Genomic DNA, 25,809 nt, shown 5'->3' on the forward strand with positions numbered 1-25,809 from the left:
AGTCATGTGGTTACACAAATCCTACTATACTACTTCTCCACTGCAAGTCAGTGCCATTCTCTTGTTCCTTTGCTCTTACAGAATTGTTGAAGCATGTGGAAGACAGTTTTTCCTTCTTGATGTTAAACCAGCCAGCTCCTATACCAGAAATTATTTAGCTACAGCATAGCATAGCCTGGTTTAGATTATTGTAAACCAAGATCCAAATGGACACTTCAGACCAGCTATCTCCTCTAGCCTTACCTTAAGATGCAATGCTCAGAGCAGACATGACTTCAGCACTGCAGTACAGAAAAGAGAGGCAAGTTTCTTACTTCAGGGCGGTATCCTCCACTATTGCCCTCCTTTCAAATGCCAACGTGACAGCAGACCAGGGTCCTGCTATCCTCACAGTGAATCAGCTTTAGAGGGGTTAGGCTGCTATCTTAGGACACTACAGCTCCACTTACCACCTCAGGGCATGGGATCACATCCTGAGTCTGGTTAGAGGCATCTGCACCTGGGGCTCTCACCATGCAAGAAAGGTCCATCCCTCTCTGTCCCTCTCTGCCCCTCCCAAAAAGCAGCCCTTTGAAACTCAGGGGAGGGAACAGACACTGCTCTAATTGTAGGAGTGAAACCTGGCATCCTCCTACCCATCTACCTTTGCACTCTGTTTCTGATCCTCTTTGAACCTTTAGTACTGCTTGTCAGGTCGCTGCCCTCCTGAGAGATCAGAAAAAAATAAAATGGCAGTGATTACTATTGTACACCAATTTGCAAGCTAAAAAGGGAGAAAAAGAGAGAACAGCCTCCGTGTGTCAGGCTGCTACACAAGCAGCCTGAAAAACAAACCCTTAATTTAAATGTTAATGAAAGTGCTGAAGAGACATCAGAGGCTTTCATTTCTCTACAAGAAGCAGAATCATCAGGTCTAGAATTTATGGCCCCTTTCACCTCCCCTCTCCCCTTCTCTGCTCCATCAGCCAGAGAAGTTAGGAAAGGAAAAAAACAAAAAACTAATTTTAACATTAACTCCACACTTCCACCCTGGGATGCAATTGCTAAATTATCTGTCGGCAGGACACTGATCAAAGGTGGAAAAACAAAGGCACGCTGCACAGTCAAGCAAAGGTAAACAGCAGCCAAGGTCTGGTGAAGTTGCCTTCTCCCTCCACAAATTTAAAAAGCAAAGAAGAAAATGATCACAAACTGGAAATAGAAACCTCAAACCATAAGGCTGCCAGCCCCCTCAACTGAATTTCTTCTGTCACATCAATTAAACAGATGTGGATTATCCTGTGCAAACCAAGCAGGACAAGAAAGATGCTTCCCCCAAGCTTTCTGAGACAGAATCTACTCAACCTCTCAAGCAAGAGGAAAGATAAGAAAAAAAACTTCAGGGGAAGAAAAATTAAAAAAAAGAAGAAAAAGAATTCAATATGCAACACAGCTCCACAGGATTAGAAACAGATGTCTCTGGGTTCCAACTTGGTTAGCTATTGCCTCCCAAAACCTGCTCACCTGCCCACAATCACTAGTGAGCCAATTCACACAGTCACAGAAAATATATACATTAGAGTATTGGCCAAAAGTGACAAAAAGGAACTATGTCATCAGTTGTGTGAGCTTTAGAGGGCAAAGGAAAAAAGGCAAAAAATGGTAAGTTGCAGTTTTGCAACCGATAGAAGCATTCTGTGATTTGTATACATATTTGTTTCTAGAGGAGAGGGAAAAGGCCATGTGTTCAGCCACGTGAAAAAGGCCAAAAAGAGTCATTATCACACAATTAAAGAAGGTAAAACAAATTCTTCTTCCTCCCAACATCAAGGGAACAATCAGGGCACATGGATAAGACACAGGTGTCATTCTAGCTCCAGAGGGGAGAAACTGATACTCATTTCCTGCTCTTCAGCTTTGGGGTGAAAGAGCACCAAGTCAGTTATGACTATTGCATGTATCTAGAAATCCACATCCAGATCACCCTCTGAGGTCAGTAAGAGATGGTAGTTAACACCACCACTAACTCTGCAAGTCTGCCCTGGGATCTCACAGTTGAGCAGGTTCTTCCTGCCCCTGCTTAAGAAACAGATGCAGGTCAGAGACCCTCTCAATTATTCAAACCAACCAGGCTCTGCAGAGATCCCCAAGGACAGCAGAGCTATTGCTGCTCTTTTGCTGGCAATGCACAAACCAGAATAAAACCCAGTTATTTGTCCCAAGTCCTAGCAGACTGGGAGAGGTTAGCTCTGCAAACACAACAGGTCACAACAGAGCACTACTACAGCCAACAGCTCATCTTGATATGCAGTAGGGGGATATCTGCTGATAGAAGTAGAGCAAGAAATGAGGGGTGGCGGGAGCATTATCAAATGCTTTACCTGCTGCACATTAGGGTTTCAATTGTACAGTGCAAACCACTGCAAAGTTGCTCTGGCTCAAGTGGGTTGTTTTGCTCTAATGCAATGTGCAAGATGAGAATGTTTCACTTGCACAAAATTTTCCAGATAACCATTAATGAGAAGCCCTCAAAATGAATCATTTTGACTGTTCCTAGTGGAAGAGAAGCCCATTCAGTCAAGTTACCTGTCAGTAACCCTTCTCTTCCTTCCTTTCCCCAGCAAGTTTTGGGTATGTTTTACAACTTGTCTGAGGTTGTCCACAGGAGCAGAGGTCTCCCCAGATATCACTTCCCCGAAATATTCCATGAGAGAAGCTGTTAGGTTAACAGAGATTCAAACTAGCATATTAAAATAGAGGAGTCAGGTCTCAACTACAACACTGTATAAACACAAGAGATAGAGCAAGCCTGGCTTTTTTAATTCAACTTCTCACAGAAGTAATCATTTTCCTTTAAATTAGACATTCAATGAAGATAGCTAGTCTTTAGTACAAACTTTCCTCCTCTCTGGAATAAACCTGCATACTTACACACACCTCTGCTGCAATAGGGCACATTACAGGTGCCTGACATTACATCACAGGTTTCCTAGCTCTCTATCTACAGACACAAGCTGAAAACAATTTTCGTGTCTCCATCATCTCTTTTCTTGCTTTAAAACCCAACAGACTTCAAGTACACCATGGGAAGACCAGCTCTCATAATGAACATTTTTAAATCTTTACAGCAAATGCCAGTGGTCAGATCAAGTAGGAGAAGCCAGCTTAGATATGAGCATTTTTTTAATCCAACCCAAAAGAATTTCTGAATCCAAGATTAATCATGAATTTAACATTGAGGTTCATTTTCCCTTTCCCCTCCAGTTTACAAGCTTCTCTATCATTAGGGGGGAAAAACACAAAATAGCAAAACACACAAAATTAATTTTCCCCTAAATAAACATTTCAGTAGTACAACATATATCATACGCCTCTGCATCCATAAATGCCATTTATGGACCTCGTTTTCTCCATAAACCTACTCCTCAAATTATACAGTGGTCACTTCTCTTCCCTGGATGCTGCCACCTCAGGGAATTACAGAGCATGAAGGTGGTGCCACCTTCCACTAGAAACCACTGGGTTTGTCTCACTTTGCACATTTGAACTGGTCCACTGCTCTCAGGCTTGCCTCGGTCCCTGAGCACACATAAGTCACTGCAGTAAGCACCAGTGAATGAAAGTTTAACATCTGCATGATGCAGAGTTCAAAAGGCAAATGAACCCAGGGGGAAGGGGATTACAAGCAGCAAAGAAACATGGTTGAAGGTAGACAGCCTCTCTAAGTGCAGTGTTTTACCAATCCATGGAGAAGTGCAGCTTTGAAGACCAATTAAAACATTGCTGGAGCAAACTGAGACTCCTATCTAGTCCCTGACATGACAGGCAATGTGGGACCCACTGTTACAAACACATCAACCAGCACATCTAAACACAAGACCTGCTGAAAACCCGTAAGAAACAACTCCCTCTCTGTGCCCACTATCCTGCAGGGTACTGTTAAGGATCCCCAGAGCAATAAAGCTCTAATAAACAAGTGGATGTGAAGGCACTTTCAAGGTTGAAAAGGTTACACTAAGGACTAAGCACAGTTCTCTGCACAGTAAGAAAAGATCCAGTACTCTTGCTGCTGGGTTTGACACTACTTAATCTCCCTTAAAGGGTCCATTCTGTCTGCAGATCCTCCAAACATCCAGCCTGACATCACTAAATGAAGAACAAGCAAGCAAGAGATGTGCCTAGCTCAGCACATCTGCAGGAGGATCTATGTAGGCAAACAGGGAAACTGTGGACAAATCAAAGACACTTGAAGACAGGGGAGCTGCACTTTAAGAGCACAAGTCTCTGAAGCTTAACTGGGGTGTACAGGCAGTGTTCATTAGAGCAGCAGTTCAGCAGAGCTGGACTAGAGCAGAAAACTCAGTTGTGGGTCAGGAGTACATGGGACTTTCTAAAGAAGCTTCACACAGAGTGAGATTTCACTGAAAAGCAAAATGAAAAGTTTCAGTTTTGCCCATTAACAGCTGAGGTTCAGTAAGAATACAACTCTGACTACTCTAGAGAGTCTTAGTTCTGGAAAATCTCCAGGTCAGGAAATTGCAGCCTCTCCAAAGTACTTTTGAATGGTTAGAGCTAGAACAGCCCTCCATGCTCCTACCCTACCAAATACAACTGCTTTGAGCTGTTCCCAAGCTCTATGTGTCCATAATAGAGACAGCTAGTGGGTCCTCAGCAATGATGGGCAAAAATACTTAGGTGGATGGAGCCCAATTCTACAGCAGTTCTACAGCAGCAGAACTATCCAGCATTATGGAGGAGCACAAATGAGAAGGGAGAGTCAGGAGGGCAAGTCAAATGTTTAGGAGGAAGTGGAGGTTATAGGCCACGTTCAGCCTCACTGAGGTTGCGTATCCAAGCTCTGGAAAGAAGGATGAGGACTGCAAGGGAGGAAAAGTTTCACACAAGTGCATAAGGAGCATAGGGAATACACATGGGTGAAATATGGGCTTCTGCAAGTAAAACAGAAACCACAGAGCTCCCCAAAGCAGACCTTGCCAGAAACCAGATATTATCTTCTTTGATACTCACCCTCATTAGACAGCAAGCAATAAAACCTATTAGTGAAAAATTCATCTCCCCTGCCCCCTGCTCCTTGCCCTGGCCCTCCCCCACCACATGCCCTCCTGCTCTGATCCTCTCCCTCTTCTAGGATAGCTGTGATTTGTTCTGAGAAGCGACAGGTTTATAGGTTAGCCGACACCTTCTCTCTGTGGAATTTTAATTAACTTCTCCCATCGTCAATATGTTAAGGAGCAGGGTTCCCATTATACGAGGTCAGCAGCGTGTTTCAGGCCCTGCTATATCAGCCGTCAAATTGAAGAATTAATGACGTGGCTAATTGGCTCTAATTTTCCACACCCCCTCCCCAAAACATGGAGGGGTAAAGGGGGGGCAGTACAGCAGGCTAGTGGGGGAGGCCAGTAGAGTCCACAGCCTCATAAAAAAATGTGAGGACACAATTGAAGCCCACTTGTCCACGGGGAAGCTGTTCTACTACCTCCCATTTATCATCCTGCAGGGAAGAGGGGGGGTTGGGAAGACTGTGGGTAAATATTGTGACAGAGAGCGTGCACAAGCGTGCACATCAGGGAGAAGAACACTGTCCTGACAAGAGGCCATCTCAGTAGGTCATCACTTAGGAGTAGGAAGCATCATGCCACTGAGCTCTAACCAGCCGTGGTGCTAGAGCCAGAGCCTATCTGCCAGAAAAGGGGCCTTTGCAGCACAGAAGACAGCAAAGGGCTTCTATCTAACATCTTGCAGCAGCATTAAGGCACATGGCACTTCTTCAAAGCCTCTGTTTCAAACACTCTGAGCAATGGGATGAGGGAATGACAAAATCATAGCAGGCCTTGAGGGTCATTTCCCTGATAATGCCATTAGCTCCGTATCACGAAGTTTCTGCTGCTTGCGAAACAAGCTCAGGAATCTAATGAAGACAGTAGTTGTGGGAAGTATTTTGGTCTTGCACAGGCCTAAAATTCCATAGTTACAGGCATCACATGGGCAGCAACAAGGAGCTCTTCCTTGAGGAAAAACCTCTTTTGCATGCAGCAGAATAGCAGTGAACCAAGAGGCAGATTGTTCCTAGTGGGTATAAGATTTTAACAGCAAGAATTTAAGTTTCTCAGATCTTCACTTCCTCAAGAACAAAAGTACTTCAAAAAACCACCCCTAAGATTCTGGTGTAGATACTGCTTCATGCTGAAGTTGTAGTAACATTATGCCCAGGGCTACAGGCAATAAAGGCTGGAAAACCTCATCCCTGAAATCCAATTATACCTTTCCCAGTTCAGCATGCTCAAAGAAAAATCAAGCTTTGATCACTCCATACAGCTCCTAAGCAAAGACCTTTTCGCTTGGCATCTCTTCTGCCAGAGTACGAGATTACAAGTTGGCATCTTTTCAGTACAGAAAACCTCAAGAGGATCCAGCTCATCACTTCTAATTAGCAAGGCAGAGAGTTCGCTCTGCAAGTTAAGAACTAACAGGTCCCACCTGAGACAGCAACAGGACTGCAGGACCATTTTCTCAGCTTCTTCATGAGCAGATCACTCCACTGTTACAAAGAACAATGACCACATGGTCTTTCCTGAGCTCCTGCTGCAGGCAGGAGCACCTTACCTCCACCCACATCAGATCTCTGAAGTGTCATGCTGGTGCCTCGGATTTGTGGATTTGTGGACACAGCCTATCCAAGTCCTTTATTTCTGTCTGTTGGAAATTGGGAATAAAGAGATCTCAGTTACCTTAATAATGGGCTGATAGCAATGGACCACACTCGATCCTCTGTCTGCACTGTATGTAGACACTGCCCAACTCTGTCGGCGGACAGGGACCAAACCTAAAGAGAGAGATGCATGTTATACCACATCACCCAGGTGGCAGAAGGTAGGATGCACACTGCTATTGTGCTGGAAGAGCCACCCAAACTACCATACTCACCTTCCCTGAGATCCTCTCCCTGAATTCCAACTACTTATTCTAAAGGAGAGAACCTTCAATCACTGGCAGAAAAAAAGCACTTAAGAGTTACACAAAGATTCAGTTTATGAGTATGACCTTCCACCCCACTGGTAACAGAGAGAGCACCCCACCACATGAGCTCTAGGGCAGAAACCACAGAAACCCATCTTCTGCACTTAAATGAACAAGAAATTATATTTGTCCAAATCATTGCTGTTCTCTTGAACACTGTAGGAAGATTTTGCACCACCCCTGAAAATCTTCAATTCATATCTATAAAATTAATAATTTGCTATCCTGTAAAATGCTTTTTATAAACCCATTCCCTTTCAGCCAAGTTTCTTAAGCATATCCCAGGCTATTTTCAAATAGGCCCCTCCTTGCTCTCTGACAACCTGAGAGGATCTCTTCCCTCCAGTGCATGAATGCACATCCCTTTCCACCAGCTCACCACCTTCCCCACCTTTGTTTCTGGGTCCTAATAAAGCCCACCAGATTCTTGCTGGGGCCTCTACTTGTGGCCTTCATTTTCTCCACCTTACCTTCATTCTTGGCCAACAGTATTTTAGCCCTTCAGTTCTCTGTAACCCACCCCCAACGTTTCACTTCAAGATTTCAAAGATGGGAGTGCCCTATTTGTTTGTTTGTTGATAATGCCCAAGATTGCAGGCTATTCTTGTCAGTGGGGAATTTAGCACCTAGTGTCAGCAGAAGCAGCAGAAAAGCTTAACTCTTTTAAGGCATCCCTATCTCCTACAGGTTAAAAATATTGCTCAGAGAACACTATCTGCTGCCTATCACACAAGAATGTACATTAGCAGCTCTTCAGGGCTTAGTCCTAATCAACACTCAGCAGAGCCCTCAATAGCTTAGACACTTAGAGCCCCTCTAAAAGGCTGGTAGGGATTCCCTTCCATCCTCCAAGAGTCTCATTCACACAAACACTGCAGCCTACAAAAGAGATGATAAAAAATAAGAGGTGAACATCCCTAGAGCCTATACTGTGGGGAGCACTGGGTGGGTAAAAATCTCACACTATCTCCAAGAAAAACAGCCTTAAATTCCCCTCTGGCCTTCAGGAATTTATTCTCAAGGTCAGGGAGGTCTGTCCTCAGGCTGCCAAGAAAGCAGCAAGAAGGCATTCTCCCAGCAAAGAGGCTCCACAGAACAGAGAGGAGTAGCCTTGCTAAAGTGTGAGACAAAGCAGCATCAAGGCCGTGGCTCCCAGGGGGCTAGCAGTAGCCCCAGCAGCACCCTTTGCACCTGAACACTGCTCTACTGGGAGTGATTTTATGCAGGAGTACACCGATACAGAGGAATCAGTGAGAACAGATAATGTAATGTGTGTGGCTCAGCAGCCCATCAGATGTTTACCCATTACCACACACCTCCTAGAAAACCTTGAAAGAGACATTTAAGTGGCCCAAGCTCCCGTCTTGCAAAACAGAAATGGCAGTTTTTCCTCTTATCTCCATTAACACTCTATAATATGCACTTGGGACCAAGGGTAGTGGCTGTGAAGATGCTACAGGTACTGCATCATGCTAACAGGACAACGGTTAAACACCTACATGGAGTTTCCTAAAGTACTAAAATAGGGCCAGTTACAGTTCAGGAGAACAACTTTCCAAGTCCATTCTGGAATACAGCACTGCCAGCCACATCCAGAAGGACTAAAGCATTAAAAAAAAAAAAAAAAAATTAAAAATCAGCAAGTTCCTGCCTCAAGAACAAATAATCAAAAAATATGTGACAGGATTCAGCAATGCCAAATGGAAGAGAAAAAGGGGAGCTAACAGGATTCATAGTCTATTTCACTCCTGATTTGCAAACCAACAACCAAAACAAACAAACAAACCCCCCCAAAACAAACAAACGCTACACAAAAACCCACAAATAACTAAAACACAACCCCACAGATTTGGAAAAGATCTGCTGTCCCTTAAAGAGATCATATATCCAACAGAGAGCAAGTGAAGCAGCACTGCATCGCAAAACAAGGACGTGCTTGAGATACATCAAATTTCAAACTGGTATGGGTCTTTGACTACAGTGTTAGATCAGATTCTGCCTTCTGCACGTCCTGGTTTAATCCAGCAGCTGATGCCATAAAGTACTGCCGAACGTTTTTCTTACAAGCATGGCACAGCAAGTTTCTTTTCAGACACGAGCCTACGCCAAGATAGCCAGTGCTCCTCCTGCACACATACAAGACAGGGCTCATAACAGTTCTGCTGACACTTCAGCATTCATGGCACAATATGTTTGAGGTCACCTCTGCAGCAGCACCTGCTGGAACATCACCGCTCACCTTCGCTGTTCTATCCCGGGAGCCGCTGACAATCAGGCCACCTTGGAAATCCACACAGCTCACCTCCTGTTCATGTGCAGAGAACTTGACGCTATAGGAGCCATGGATCTTGTGAAGGACAATACTTCCATCTCTGAAACACAAATCCCCAGGCAGGGAGTCTCTATCAGGTGCAGCTCCATTGGACATGGACCTTTCGTTCATGCTTAGGAATGCCACAAAAAAAAGGGAGGACTGATGTCTCATGGGAGCTGAAATTCATGCAGCACTATTAACCCTCCACTCCTCACACATCCCCCATTCTCTTGCAATATGACATCTGGCCAGTCAAAGCCTTCTCTGCTGCACAAGTCTGCTGCTGGCTATCTTTGCACCCTTCACTTTAAGTTGCAAAACCTACCAGAGCGTCCATTCCTCCTCTTACAACTTTGAGTTTTCCAGACTCCTGGCTGGATGCTGAACGGCTGTGTAAGGGAACAAGTGAGTGATCATTCTCACCCGTGTCCAAGCTTCAACTTTTCATTCATTTCAAAGCAGCCATAAAGGGCATCATGCTTTGAATTAGCTACAAAGGCATTTAGACTTTTTTTTTTTTCAGCCAATATGGTTACTGGAATTTTAAATGTATGCTTTCATTTTCACCTGAATTTTGGTCTACAGTCCACAGGGGAGAGTTTCAAGATATCCAGGGCAAGCAGCCATGCTGCATCTCCTAGCTCTGCACTGAAGTGTTGTGTATATTAATAGCAGAAACTTCATAAGTAACAGTTCTGTCAGCTGCTGCAATTGAAAAAGGCCATTCAAACACTAAGTTAATTGGAGAAGTGTGTGTGGTGCTGGAATGCTTGGCAATTTTCCTTCTCTCCACAATTATATCAGGACATACACTTGTCTCTAGAAAGCTTTGTGCAACACTGTAGTCCAAGTTAACCAGCAGATCTGAATATTAGAACAAAGTCTAGCTACCCTGACTCTAACAGTGAAAGAAATTAAAATTGCAACATCAGTCAGGACTGCCTAATCAGTCAATCCCGCTTCCACCATCCTGTGGACATCTACACAAGTTCAAAAGAGAAAAAATACACTTTATAAGACCGACAGCATGAGATTCAGCTCCTCCACTGCTGTGACAGAAGGTTTTTTCAGCAGCTGAACACATACAAGTATGAGGACACCATACAGCAGGATAGCTGCCTCTGCTCTGGGCTGGAGTTGCACAAAACCTTTCCAACTTCACTGCCACACTCCTTGCCTCCTTCATTCACCCAACTTACCCCCCTCCACTGACGATGTGGGAGTTGACAAGAACAAAGCGACATACATCCTCCTGGTGGCCAGAGAAGATAGCCTGAGGGTGACGCTGCAAACCTGTACCGTCCGGACAGAGCCGGTAGGCGTGGATGTTCTCTGCTTGAGACAGGTAGAGATACTCTCCATCCAGCTCCATCCAGGGCAGCAAACTGCAAACAGACAGCAGGTTGGGGGAGCACAGGAGTGTGAGAAGAAAGCAAGACAAAAATCCTCAGATACATTACATATGTAAACATATCAACAAAAGCAAACACCCACTGAAGAAAACCATGACATTGGAGTGCTGTGTGCTGGGCACATGCAAAAGCAAAGCTGAATACAGCAGCACACCTAAGAAGTGAAGCCTCTCCAGCAACACAAAGAGCAGATCACATTGCTGGCATTTTTCTGACCAAGAGCTGAGGAAATGGAAGCATGGAATATCTGAAAGAAGATGGCCAAATGTCTAGTGAGTTTAGATAAGAAATACTTAAGGTTCCCTGATGCCTCTTCATAAGCCTGTAGTTCTAAAGGAGCTAGACTATCAGGCATGTGAGCTATACTGAATACTTCTAACACAGCCTTCAATATGAAGTTCTTGGTCCAAAGTCAATGCTGATCCAGCACATTATTTGCTGATGCTCATCTGAGACCACAAAGCTGACACTGTTTCACATTCATCTGGGCAGGGGAGCAGGTCACATCAAACAACAAAGGTCTTCTTATAGACAGGAGCCACATTCTCTGTACATCGATAGGCAAGCAACAGGGTAAGCCTGAAGCTATCCAAGAATTTTGTGCTCATCATGTAGAGGAGGCATTTTTCTACATGCACACCTCTTCTGCTGCTGAACCAAAAGGCAGCTGCAGAGCAACCTCTTGATTTCTGCTTCTCATCTTTCAGAAGAACATTGTACGCCCTTTCTACCCCTTGGTATCTATGGGACTGTGGAAGGTCCTACAAACATGTTCTAGGCCAGCAGCAGTGGACAGCTAAAGGAGTGGTTCCAAGATATTTTGAAGACTGAAGTTACAAGTAGAAAATATGCTTCACTTCATGGAAGACCAAGAAGAGAAGGAGACATTCAACCAATGTCTGTGTGAAGTCTGTCATGACAAGAAGTTTATTTATTCTTGAAAGAAAAACGAAATACAGAAACAGAAGAGGCTCCAATGCATACTTAGGCAGTGAGACCTTTGCTCACAATCTTGCTTTTGTACACCCACCAGAGAATCAGCAAATAGGCTTTCTGGATATGGCAAGGCCAGATACAAAGAGACAAGAGCTTCTGTCCTATGGGTCATGGACATGTGAAATTATCTCCACTCTGCAGTCGCTGTCAAGTACATCAGTACCCATGCAAACACTGAGCAAAACCATAGAGCAGCTTTTTTTGTTGTAAAACTATTCAGGAACAAATTGTTTTGAAAGCATGGAGCTTCTCAAAAACCTGTCTCCCTCTTTGGTTTTTTTATAGATCATTCTTCCTCTGAGGTCATGATTTTCTGTGTCAGGAGAGCTACTACGCAGAGCCACACCTCATAACAGCACAATGAGGAACGAGAAACAAGCAAGAGGACAAGACTGCTTATTAGATAGAAGGCTCCTGCTTGCCTGCATTCATCTCTGCTAACAGGCTTTTAGTCACACAGACAGCAGTTAAGTTATAATGGTCATCTGGGACTTAGTCATATGCATGGAAAAAATAAGAGGCATCTTTGGAGCAGTAGCTTTGGTTTTAGGAGGGCTTTGATTTCCCCTTCCTTCCTCCACTCCTACGCAGTCCTCTAAAAGCAAGTGCATATCCAGCTTACCTAGAGTACAGCCAGCTTCTGTGGCTCTCTTCCTGCTACAGTGTAGCTTTTTACCTTTTTCTATGGCTTTTTCATAAGGAGAAGTAACAAATTTAAAGGGGGATAAATGAAAAATTAGAGGATGTCATTTGGATGGTGGCCTCATTAAATCAGTCCTTGCCTTTTCACCTGGGAAGCTGGTTTAGTAATGATCTCTAACATCCATAGAGCCTGTCTTCACAGATGGTTGCAAGCACTTCAAAGGCAGGTATACAACCTGCACCAAAAATCACCCTGCTCATTACAGCTGTTCCCAGGACTTTAGACAAGCAGTGGCACATTATCCACCACTTCAATCTACACAGCACAAAAAGGTATGAAAGCTCAGTAGCAGGTCCCTGTTTTTCAGCAGCTAACAAACCATAGTCTTTCTCATTTTTCCATCAGACAATGTGAAGACTGAAAATTCAGATGTGCTGTTCAGACAAGAGACCAACCTTATGGTTTGCTTTGAAAACTGAGCACACCTTTGCAAGCAAAAATTTAACAACTGTCTCCTCTCATCAGTGCTAAATATATATAATTTTTTTACTGAAAGAGAGAAGCATAAGGTAGAAGAATGGCAACTAGTATTTTAGATTTCTACATCCAAATTAGGGTCCAGCATAAGGCATGGGAGACAAACCACGGATTTTGAGGGCACCCAAGTCCACATCTGGGATCAAGGTATGATCATTGTGAGAGCAAGGTAGAAAATTGGTCATGGTATGCAGCAATAGATAAGAATGTAATAGTTTGAGTCTGTAGTAAAGATTGCTAAATCTGATGAGAACTGTACAGATCAGAACAATGACAAATTCAAGCTCTTACTACAAAAGGAAGTCTTGACTCTCAGAGTGAACCCCTAGGGCAAGACTGCAACTCCAGTTATCCCACATTCAACTAGCCAGCAAGACCCAAAACAGATCAGTGACATCACTTGTAAGACCCTACACATCACAAAGAGCAGGAAACATCTTGTTTCAGGGAACAGATGCAAGCCCAAGGCCACGTGGCAGCAGACACAGAACAGGGAAGAAGAGAAAGAAGCCACTTGCTCGCATTTCCATTTCAGGACCGTCTCTCTCCGGCAGCGTCCATGCCTCCAGTTCTGAGATACTTTCACCCTTTCCTTCACTGGAATGCCAGACAATCTGCAGACAGAGAAAGAGAGATGGGATTAGCAAACAGGACAACAAACACACTCAAGTTGGTCACAGGTATGCTCTTACTCCAGTTCCACAAACGATGAGCTAGCAAACATTGATGGTGCCTGAGCCACACTAGAGCAAGCACATTTGTGGGAGGTGACAAGAAAGGAACACTGAGCAGAGTGGATGCTTAGCAGCAAGGAAAGACATCCTTGATGATCACTAGTGTACAAGCCCTGTCAAGACCTGATCTAGTATGCTGAATGCACGGAATGAAGCTACCAGAACAATTGAGAAACGAGACAGCATTCTTCTAACAGCGACTAAAGCAAGCCAGTTAAGATAAAGGCAATGCCATGCAAGAATAGATGGAGGAATCACTAGTGAGGAAAACACTAAAACTAGAAGCTAGAAAAGTGTGTCTAGTCAGAACACTAGTAAAGAAACTGCTCCAGACCTTCACCTGCCTGACAATCACATAACCAGATACAATAATTAGATCTCAAGATAGGTTCAAACTAAAAAGAAAATCCACTCATCTGCATAACCACCCAATGCACATGTGTCCCAAGACAGACTATCTTTTGCAGCTGCTCACCAAAGCATAGAGAATTCCACCACGTGCTGGAAAATCCTCTACTTACAGTCAAAGTTACTGAAAGAGACCTACAGTTCATAAGCACTACTGGGATACAAATCAAAGTTCCTGGGACAAGCTGAGACAAACCAAGATCAACACCACTCAAGAGGTGACAAAAGGTAGGTACCACAGAGACCTGGGACCAAGGTCTCTTCAGAGTCTACATGAACATACCCAGCTCAAGCAGCTGTTCAACATCTGTTTTGCTTTCATGGGCCAGGGTTGAATACAGAGGTGGGGTAAAGGCAGCTTTAGCTCCCATCTTGCTCATATCATAAATGTAATTAATTCAATATCCTTGGTGGAGCTGCTTTGGTGGAAAAGACTAGAAAAGTATAAAAAAGGAGAAATCCTGAACTCATCCTTTGTAAGTAACAGTTGTGACCCATTTACTAGAATACAAGACTTTGCCCCCCTTTAACAGATTTCTCAACAGCCAGTGTTACCAGATGCACAGAATGAAGGGAAGATCCTTGAGAGATGGGCAGTGGTGTCTGATTAGAACCAATTCCCTCCTCCCATCCCCACCGTGCCCCTAAACCCACTACCCAAAAGTGGGATTTTTGGGTACTCTATCATTTTTAAAACAAAGACTAGCTCCCTGTAAATAAACATCTCCTGTGGTTGTTAATGGATGTAGGAATCTCTAACCTGGCCCTGGGGCCTGGCCAGATTTTCATTTTCCCAGGCTTCCTTCCATAGCCTCAGGCTCCTTTTTTTCTGTTCACCCTCCCCTCCCCTTTTCTATGCTTTCCGGCACTTAGTCACCATTATAATTTGACTACATTCCTAGGCATGTGACCCATTTTAAACAAAAACAGAAACCACACACAGAAAAGCTTCTTCTCATCCCCTCAAAAGCTTTGCAACTCTAAGTTTATGATCAGCAGAGACGTACCAAATAAAACTGATTTTAGGAAGCTACGAGCTCTTTATTTCTCCTAGCCATTTGGGGTAAAAGAAAAAAAAAAAAAAAAGAAAGAAAATTTAAAAACCTCCTATTGAGCTAGCCTAGGCTGCAAGAAGAGGAATTCCTTTTTTTTCAAGGGAACACTTGCAGGAACTCGTGGGGCCAGATAGCGTCTGAGATGTGGAATGCACAGCACTGAAAAGTCAGGTCAGGTCCAGCAGCCTCCTCATTGCTTATTACTCTCCCAGACAGAGTCCAGGCTCTCCGCCTACATCCAATTCCATTCATTACTCCAGAATACATCTCCCCTCCACGCTCAGCCCTCACTTAAGTTCTCCCCATGTACAGATTTTAAGTCACCAGCTTGCGCAGTGATGGAAAACGCACTCACGCCACAACCCCCTCCCAGTGCATGCTGGCCCAGCCAGACATCCTGAGCTCAACACACAAACCCTGCTAAGCCTAGATGTAATTTCCAAGGCTCTGAAAAAGGTGAATGCAAGGTCAAAAAAAGCAGCCTCTCTCTTACACTGCTGGTCACTTTTATAGTTGTAATGTACACACTGGACCGATCCACCCCGAACTGGTGCTCCTCAGGGCTCAGTACTGGGAACATTTCTGTTTAACATCTTTATCAACAAACTTGATGAGGAGGTAGTGCACCCTCAGAAAGTTTGCAGAGGACACAAAGTTTGGCGGGAGCGTTGATCTGCTTGAGGGTAGGGAGGCTCTACAGATGGACTTGGACAGACTGAGGTCATTTGTATGAGCTTCAAAAAAGCCAAGTGCCAGGTCCTGCAGATGGACCACAACAACCCCAAGCAACACTACAGGCTGGGGAAAGAGTGGATGGAAAGCTGCCAGGTGGAAAGGGACCTAGGGAGTACTGATCAACAAGCAGCTAAACATGAGCCAGCAGTGTGCCCAGGTGGCCAAGAGGGCCAACAGCATCCTAGCCTGTATTAGAAATCATGTGGCAAGCAAAACCAGGGAGGTGAACGTCCCTCTGCGCTCTGCATTGATGAGATCACACCTCAAGTATTGTATTCAGTTTTGGGGCACATCACTACAAGATATTAAGGTGCAGGAGTGGGTCCAGAGAAGAGTAACTAAGCTGGTGAAGGGCCTAGAGAACAAATCTTATGAGGATTGGCTGAGGGAACTGGGGCTGTTTAGTCTCAGGAAACAGAGGCTGACAGGAGACGTTATAGCTCTCTACAACTACCTGAAGGAAGGCTGTCATGAGGTGGGTGTTGGTCTCTTCTCCCAAGTAACTAGTGATGGAACAAGAGGTAATGGCCTCAAGCTGCACCAGGGAAGGTCCAGTAGATGTATGAAACACTACCTGAAGTATAACATATATACTGGCATGTCCAGATATAAGTTTAAAACTGTCAGAAAAGAGAGCAGAAACATGAAAACTATAAAAGGTGGATGCAAATGGTACTTTACCCAGTATCCCACTCTCCCTCACCACATGAACTGACACTTTTTTAACATTTGTACACAAAAAGAAATTAGAAAAGAAATCTTAATTGCAAATATTGACAGTAGGCTGGACAGTAGGAAAACTGCTTTTCACTGAAAGGGTTGTCAAGCATTGAAACAGGCTGCCAATGGGAGATAGTTGCATCACCATTCCTGGATGTGTTTCCAAAGCCTTGCACATGTGGTGCTTGGGGATATGGCTTAGGGGTGGACTTGTTAGACCAGGGTTAATTGTTGGACTCAGTGATCTTGACTCAATGATCTTGAAGTTTGTTTCCAGCCTCAATGATTCTCTGATCTTTGTCAATACCAGAGCAGCAGAGAGTGAACTGCAATGATTCTCAAGCTTTGGTCAGAGACATTTGATCTCCTATACCAGAACAGAAATTAAATGAAGACCAGAGATGGAATCAAGTGCTGAGATATAATCTGATTATTTGGTTTGCTTCCTGAACAGCATCCCCTTGAGCACCCCTCAGAATACGTTCAAAAAAAGATGATCAACATCACTGTAGTGCATAAGTATAGTTCTCGCATCTTTGAAAGTTAAAAAGATCATCACTATATAAACTTAATCAGTTCATTAAAAAAAGATCTTTTTCTCCCCCACGAAGACTGTTTTGCTTCAACCATGATCAACAGGCTTTTTATACATGCAAATCTTTATGAATTGTTTCACAATGACCTAAGACAATCAAAAGACATGACACATCTAGACTGAGTGGTTGACTTAATCAAGCATCTCTCACTGCAGCAATTGGATTGAACATCCAAAGATTTGGGAGACTAAACCACCTTATGAAGATAAACGCAACATAAAATGCTGAGGAGAGATCACTGTCTATCAATCAGTCAATACCTTGATCTTGCCTAGCATGGGATGCAGTAAATGCTAAGCCATACACTTAAAAGTCAGTACATACTATGTAAAATCAAGATCTTAGCATTTGTGTTTTCAGAGAAGCCAGCCAACAGCGAACTTCAAGACTGTTTAAGGCCAACTCACTAAGGAAGGACTGCTGTTTTCACCAGGACCTACATAGCCCTGCATCAGAAAGCAACTGAAGTATACAGCCAAACATCCTAGAAGCATGATAGGAAATACAGGATGAAGGAACCACTGAACATTAAATTGTGAAAACACAGTAAAATTCAAGCAAAATGTTCAGCCCAGAATCCATCATTTGACCATCTCTGCTAGGGCATCACAGTTAGCAACAGCTGATAAATTACAGTCCAGAATATGCAAGGCTAACTTTGTTATTAGCAAACTAATTCCAAAAATTGGGATCACAAACCATACAGTCGACACATGACCTGGGCTAATGCATGTTTCCAATTGCATGTGCTCTTAATGGAAGCAAAGTCTTTGCTACACTAAGAAAGAAGTTGAATGTGTCTTACAGCCTGAGAAAGAGTTCCAAAATAAAAACCATCCCAAGCAACCTATTATAAAGGATTTTTCATTTCCCCCTTCCTAACACCCCACCCTATGGAAAAAAAAAAAAAAAAAAAAAAAAAAAAAGAGGTAAATCATTTTGCTCAAATTATGGATTTCCTCTCTTTCTTGGCAGAGTTACCAAAAGAAATGTAATATTCCTTCTGGAACCCAGTTCTCAGCTGCTGAAGTGAGAGACTGGGGCTATCCCCCCACAGCACCACCAACCCAGGTGACCTCAGCCACTATGGCAATCGATGGCCTGAGCCCCAAAAGAAAGCAACACAAGAATCTCTCAGCCAGAGACTAAGCACATCTCCTCCTAAAGCTTCACCTCCAACAGCTTTTGCCTTCAAGGATCCCCTCCCCAGCCCCAACCACAAGAAATGGTTATTTCTGCAAGAGATTCTGTGCCTGACGGCATCCTGGGGAGATTTCTACTGGTCATCTACAATTTCAGCATGTGCCAAAACAATGGTGCCTGCAACAAGATATACTGTGTTAGGGAAGATTACACCAACATGTCATACTGTATATTTTCCCAGCTGCATGGGGCATCCTAACCCACCAAAGTGATTCACATTTTGCTACACTTTAAGTGCTGAAGAGTTCATCTGGTAATGCAAGTCTCAGGGACCTGCTGAGACCAAATCTTCTTCTATGGACAAAATCTGCTCTCTGCATAAAAGCTGTCACCAGCCTGCCTCAGGTCTGACTGGAAGGGTCATACAGAGGAACAAATAGGTCACTGTGGCTAAGCTCCACTTTCAACCTTGGCCCTGCGGCAGGGCTGGCTAACACAGGGACCAACTGCACTTATTTGTGTAATTGGGGCACACCTGTTGAGTGGCAAGGTCTCCATGCAGTTAACAAGTCATGGGCCACCAACAGACAGCAGAGATGGAAAAGCTATTTATGTCAGGAGCTCCTGCTGCTGTCCTCAACAAGTCAGCCAGTTTTCAAGATGTGTCTTCTAGGACAAAAAATTCCACCTGAATTCCTTTAGCATCTGACCCTTTTTTAGCTTATTGCCAGGTTCAGTCTGTCCTCTGCACATCCCCTGCTTCCCATTTGACACGGGTTCACATAACTGAGATGGAAGAGAGCTCTGCAGACTGCTCTCTCACTGTTCTTTGCCTCCTTTGGTGAGTCTGTGTTACCTCAGTTAGACATTACTGTGCTGGGTAGGCTTACTGACCCAACTCATAGCTCTTATGAATGATTCACCTGCATGAAGAAGCCAGAGACTCTAATAAGAGCCAAAGCTGCAGGCAGATTTCTGTACATGCAAAAACACACACCTTCACAGACTTGCTTAAAAAAAAAAAAAAAAAAAAAAAAAGAGACCACCACACTAGACCACTCTGCCATCAGATGCTCTCTCCCTTACAAATTATTGCAGTGGGACCATGGCAAGCAAACTCCAGGCAAGGTTTGACCCCTCTCAGAGTCTTACGTAGGCTTTTTGGAGATGAAATCTGGGCTGTTTCAAAAATATATAGCCCTGAGAAGATCTGAGAAAACTTACTGCTGCTCAATAGTTGTCATGTACTTTCTAGTCTGAAAGAGTAGACTGCCAGGGTAGTACTTGGGTAAAGAGAAATAACCCATACCTAGATCAGTTTTGCAGGTGATAGGGATAATAGCAACAAGCACAGCACACATTTTTTAAGCCCTGAACTAGATTAAGATTCTTCTTCCACTTTGAACTCATGAAGATTTGAAGGAAAGAGTAGGGAAGCCTGAAAGAACCCTTACAAACAATTTCCCAAAATAAATAGTTTTAATATTGTGGAGCTGTCATGGCAGATCTCTGCTGCCAAAAACTAATATCTTAGGACACAATAAGAATGAATAGAGCAGGAATTTCTAAACGCCACTGACTTTACCAGCACAAAGCTATAGCTGTGTGCCCTCTTCTAGGCTTTTGCCATTATAGCAATATCCTCCTCAGGGCACCCCACTCTGCCTCATCTGCAGCACTTCATGGCCTATTTATTTTCTGACTTAAAGTAATGAAACTTTAGTAAAACAAGTTTTAAAAGATGAAGGAAACTGAAGCAGCTTTACAGGCATTCACACTCCCTCCCCCTCCAGTACTGAAGGGAGAGGTCTCATATGATTGCTGCAGTTTGCATTTACATTTGACTTGCACAGATTGGCCATTTCCTGCTCCTGCAGGTGTATATATTTTTCCAAGATCTGGAGAAAACACAGCTTTTATGAACTCACAGAAATGCTTATACAAGTTTTTAAATTATACTCATAGATGAGAAATTCATCCATTAATGAATCTGTTTCTCTGATCTGGAGAATATACCACAATCCTAGTGGGCAAGGCAGAACAGAAGACAGGGAGAAAGAAAACAGAGTGGAACATCTCTGTATTTCAAGAATAGCTATTAATATATTACAAAGAGCACATTGTTGGGCTATTTAGGGTGCAACTTTTAACTTGCCCTCTAAAATTCCTTTGTAACGAAAAGGAAATAAGTTTAGCCCAGCTGCAATTTATTCCTTTCTTCCATGCTTAAAATAAGGAACCACCTTGCAACAAGCCCTTTGCTTCTCTGATTTCTCCAGTCCAAGGTGGTCCAGCAGGCAGGCATTATTGAATGAAGACTTAAAGCACCCTCTGCTATTCCTGGCTCTGACACTGACCTGCTGCACAGAGGGCAGCTTGGTTGACATCTCTCTGCCTCCGCTTCCCCTCCCAACTCTTGTTTACCCTGGCTATTTAGGCAGCAAGCTCGTCAGGGCAGAGGCTGCTCTTGCTGGGCCTGTACAACAGCTGGCAAAACAGATACAGGCTACCAGGCAACTGTAATATCACTATGATCACCCAAACCCCCAAAGGCTTTGTGCTACTGCTTGGCTACAGTTTAGCTGCAGAACATGTTCTCTGTGACATGCTGCCATGTACTTTTGGAATAAAATGCTCCATTCACCCTATGTCTCAAAGACAGGGCTCAGCTCTTGCTTCAGCTGCTCCTGTGATTAAGTGCAGCAAAAATCTTCAGCATAGGGACTATTTGATAACACCTCATTGCAGTACAGACCTACACATAAAATTACAAAATTAGCATGACTATACAGAAAAAATGGCAGCCTGACACAGGGAGACTTGTAGGACAGGTGCCAAGAACCACATTCACGTAAAACCACTCTATACTTCAAAAATAGTGACACAATATTAAGCATTTTCTTAGTGATGATTCAAAGAAGAAACAGCACACTTTTAACTCTAAGAATGTGCTCTAAGAATCCAAGTTGGGCCCTGCTGTCCCTTATAGAGTAGTTCATACTGATGCAAAAGTAGTGATCCCCACCCCCAAGGAATGAAGTGCACAGCAACATTGCTCCAAACAAGCTTCTTTCGTCTTCTGCAAGAGCACAAATGAATCAATACCTTAAATGAGATCTGCACACATAAGTGAAGTTAAACAATTAACTGAATCTAACCAGAAAGGCCCAATATAAGAGCTTGTCAATGTTGTGAAGACACTTTCAGCATAACATCTAGCATCTAGGATTAAGTCCACATATTCCCTTGATTACATTTGTAAACCAATTTAACATTGTTTAGTCCTAAGCATGTGTCCTTAGATAATTATAGCTGGTAATTTGCAAAGGTACATAGTCAGGATAAGAAGTAGATAATTTTTAAAAATTAATTCAAATTGTTTCAGGTACACAACAATTTCTCTTTTCCAATCTGCTAACAACTAGGGGTTTGTGATCAGTTTCTCACAAATTGTTTTCCTTTCTTTATTTTGACATAAAATTTTATAAGCAAGCTGGCTGTGCAAACAGTTGTTTCAAACAATGGCTAAAGCCTGTTCCCTCGGATCTTCTTGTTACAATTATCTGAAGATATACCTAACAGAAACAACAATTTTTCACGTTAATTATCCATTTAAAGAATGGGTAAGTGGGGGTGGGGGGATAAGTTTCACAGCTATCGTACACTCTGGTCTCAAATTTATCTCTTATTTACAAAGCATTAACAGATGGCTTATCAAAATCCCATTTAACAACAAAAATTATCAAACTGTTCTGAGATGGTTTTTGTTTTAAACAGTAAATATTCCCTAGACTAGTCTTTAACTTATGACAGCCTCCCAGGGACCATCAGTTTTAAGATCTAATGTTAGAACCATTCCTGCTATTTCGTTAAGTACATTTACTCCAAATGGTTCCAGCCTTTGCTTTCTCAGTTGCAGACAGTGCTGCACAAAAATCTCTTAAAGAGAAGCAAAAAACAGTGTTCAGTTCATGCAACGTTACCCAGAACACACAACAGAAGCTTCAGATCTTAAGCGAGTCAAAACCAAGCTTGACAAATTCAAGATGATTTACTCCATATCACTAAGAAAGCACAGTTATCAAGAAGGTCCAGCTGTCCATCATCTTCATCACCATTCTATTTACTCAGTGATATTTCAGCTTAAATACCTACTCAGCTCACATTCAACCTTCAGTGAGCAACCTGCCAGGTTCCTACTTAGAATTTCTGCATGCCCAGAAGTTACCTCAACCACCTGCCTCCAAGTTATATCCATTAGTCAAGTAAAATACAGCCTCTCTGAAAATCTTACTCCCTCAATTGCAAGAGCAGCAATCTTGGAGTTTTACAGCTGTACCACAGCTCAACACATGCACTCACACTGGGTTCCTCTGAAGGTGTACAGATACCCAGACCCCTCAGCACTGTGATATGCCCTTGTCTTTTATCTGTCACCAGAACTGTCTACTCTACTGGAACAAAAAGCAACTGCCCGCAGATACTGAATCTCCACACATGGAAATCAAGCATTTGGTTTTCAGGCATTCTCCATAAGATCTGGCACACTATTCCAAAGGATTGAGGATTGTCTGAGACTTCCATGAAGTTAAAAGTAATTAAAGGATTCATGCTCCAGATATACCTCAAGGTTCCTGCATAACCAGCTTGTAATGTCACTTGTGTTACTCACAACTGAATTACCTAGACCAGGGCAGTGCTGACCAATGCTAAAAGCAGCACTCATTTCCAGAGCTGTTTAAAGAAAACTTGAAAATAGGACTCAACACAAAAACACATCCTAGAATTACCAAAAAAAGGAAAAAAAAAAATCACCACTGCTCATAGCAAACCTAACAGTACTGAAATCCCTGGGAGTTTATGATATTCAAGTAGCCTTCCCTCCTCTTAAACCCTCTGACCTAGCAAAACTCTTCTGTACCCATTTATGGATCTGCATTCCTCTGCAAAGGGAAGTGGTGGTCCTTACAAACACTGCACCTGCTTTGCTGTACACCTGATCCCTCCTGCAACTGAAGGAGCATAGCCTCACCTTATTCTTAATGAAAAATACAGAACTTCATTTCCTCAGGAGACAAAATCATATATCACAGTAGACAAACTCCAACACACAGCTATTCTGCAGTGCTGATTCCTGCGACTTCCAAGAGAACTGTGCTTAACTTTGAAGCTGTGGAGACTGAATGTGTTGAAATGCTAGTCTGAAAATCCAAACCAACAACCTTCAGCACCACCAAAGTCTTGCTCATGCCAGCAGGAGCCATGATTTTTTCTCTAAAAACTGTGCTATTGATGAGATTGCATGAGAGACAGCAAAGTAGGCCTCAAAAACTGCCATCCCCTCTTTTGATTCGTGTCAACATAGTGTTTACCAAAACAATACTGAGTCATTGGATGACAAGCAAGCTCCTGGGCTGACAGCTAAAGGGAAAACATACGAAGGGATTCATAAATCTTAAAAATGCAAACTTCTCTTGGTATTATAAGGATCCCAAGAGGAAGTCCACATTATGCAGCTTTCCTTGAGTGATACTTCATATGCTAGCAAATTTGAGGGAAGAAAGGCAATCTTTGGGTCCTTACCAACCACTGCCAAGGCCCAAGCCACAGAAGTACTTCCTTTAGAAAGATGCTAGTATCAAACAGTGAAGCCAAGAGGGCTCACACCTGTTCCAAATCTGTAATGCGCTGTGTGCTGTTGAACTGTGGAAAGAGGGGGGATCAAAAAAAAAAAAAAGAGGAAGAACTACCTGTATCCACAAAACTTTAAAAATCAGGAGCTACAAAGAGTCCAAGAATCTCTTTCTCTGTGACAGCCATCACCAGCTATACCGGTAAGCTGCTCTGTGAGCACAATCTAAGAAACATATTTTTGGGGCTCTGTAGCATGAGAGCTCTTGCACCTAATAACACTTACAAGAAAACGCTTTCACCCTTGGCTAAAAGCTCCAGCCTTTACCCATGACACCAGCTCAGGCCCTGCTCCCTTGCAGCTTCTTCTCCGAGGTATCTTTGAGACTGCAGCCGGAGCTGCCACTTACAAACGAGGAGGAGGTGTGGGCAGACTGGAGTCACGCCAGCTGCACATGACGGCTCATAGTTTCTCCATGCTCCCACCTCCCCTAGCTTGAAGCCCCCGACCCTGCATGTTCTGTTAGAAGGTGTTTGAAGGACCAAGCTGATTTAGAGAGGGCCTCGGGCCTCAACACTTGAGGGCCGCCCCCAACGGGCCTGGCGCCGAGGAGATCTACAAGTCCCCACCATGCTCTCCCGCTTTCTCCCGAGAGCAAGAAACGCCTCCCCGCAGTCCCCTAACACTTAGCGCAGAGCCGGGGTCAGCCCCCCGGAGCCCGCCACGCGTGGTCCCTCCCAGGGGCGGCCCCACTGCGGGCCCGGCGCAACGGCCCTTCCCCTGCCCTCGCCGGCCCCTCCTGGCACAGACTAAAGACGACGCAGCCGCGTTTCGAGAATAGCTCCCCCTACCCTCCGCCCCCTCCGGCAGCAGGGAGCCCCCCGTAGCGACTACGCCAGCAGCGCAGAACGCCCCTTAGCAACCAGCTAGGCCGCAGCATCCCCGGCCTTTCCCAGGCGCCGCTGCCGCCTCCCTCCCAACCCTTCCGCCGGGAAGGCCATTCTTACAGGTCGGTGCCGAGCTGGGTGAAGCCAGAGTTGAGGCAGCCACGGGCTATCCGTCTCCACAGGAGATCGCGGCTACTGAGGAAGCGCAGGCGGCGGCAGACCTGGGCCAGGCGGCCTAAGGCCTGTGCGTCCAGGTAGGAGCAGATAAGGAGCAGCAGCTCCTCGGGTAGGGCCCAGAGGGGGGAAGGGGGGGAGGAGGAGCGGGGAGAGGCTGCCCGGGATCCCCCCTCCGCCTGGGGGGATCGGGGGCTGCCCTTCCTCCCCATGGAGCAGCAGGTCCTGCCCCTCCTCCCCGGGAGCCGGAGCTGCTGCTGCCCGGGGGAGGCCAAGCCATGGACGGGGGCAGCCGCTCCCCAGTCACATGGGGCAGGAGCCGCTGCCTGTCACTCCCCCACTCCGGGGGAGGAGGAGGCGACTACCGGAGCGGGAGGGGGCACGGGGCCGCCGAGCCCACCGTCGTTAGATAATTAATTCATTAACGGGAGCCGCTAGGACTCCCCCCTGCGCAGCTGCCGCCAGCTCCCTATTCTTCTGAGCTGGGAGTAATAACATCACCTGAACCACGTATTCATTAATAACGTGAACAATTAATGGTGGGAAGGGTGATTCCAGGTGACCAGAGCATCTGCCCCACCACCTGGAGCAATCCCAGCTAGACACTGCACCCCTGCGAAGGAGTGTGAACAGCAAGGTAATTAATGCTCATTAATTATCCTTGAGCAGGGTCAGGAGTGCTTGTCATCCACGAAGTGACAGCAAGGGTCATCTGGTGCTGCACCGCAGTTTTCAACACTCTCACATTCCTGGGCCATTGTAAAGTAAAATGTCTTCCCCACCTAAGAGCAGTTGCTTCTACACTA

The 25,809-nt window shown here is 44.4% G+C and overlaps 1 protein-coding gene across 1 annotated transcript in view; it reads right to left on the reverse strand.

The window, feature by feature from the left end:
* FBXW4 (F-box and WD repeat domain containing 4) overlaps positions 1-25,283 on the reverse strand; it is a 62,521-nt gene extending 37,238 nt beyond the window's left edge. Inside the window, 6 exon segments of the mRNA XM_054382208.1 lie at positions 6,729-6,823; positions 9,257-9,389; positions 10,531-10,716; positions 13,438-13,533; positions 24,950-25,157; positions 25,160-25,283. Of these exon segments, the coding sequence (XP_054238183.1) occupies positions 6,729-6,823; positions 9,257-9,389; positions 10,531-10,716; positions 13,438-13,533; positions 24,950-25,157; positions 25,160-25,283 (842 nt within the window).
* Positions 25,284-25,809: the final 526 nt, after the last annotated feature.

Source organism: Indicator indicator, chromosome 7, assembly GCF_027791375.1.
Source record: "Indicator indicator isolate 239-I01 chromosome 7, UM_Iind_1.1, whole genome shotgun sequence".
Lineage (NCBI taxonomy): Eukaryota > Metazoa > Chordata > Aves > Piciformes > Indicatoridae > Indicator > Indicator indicator.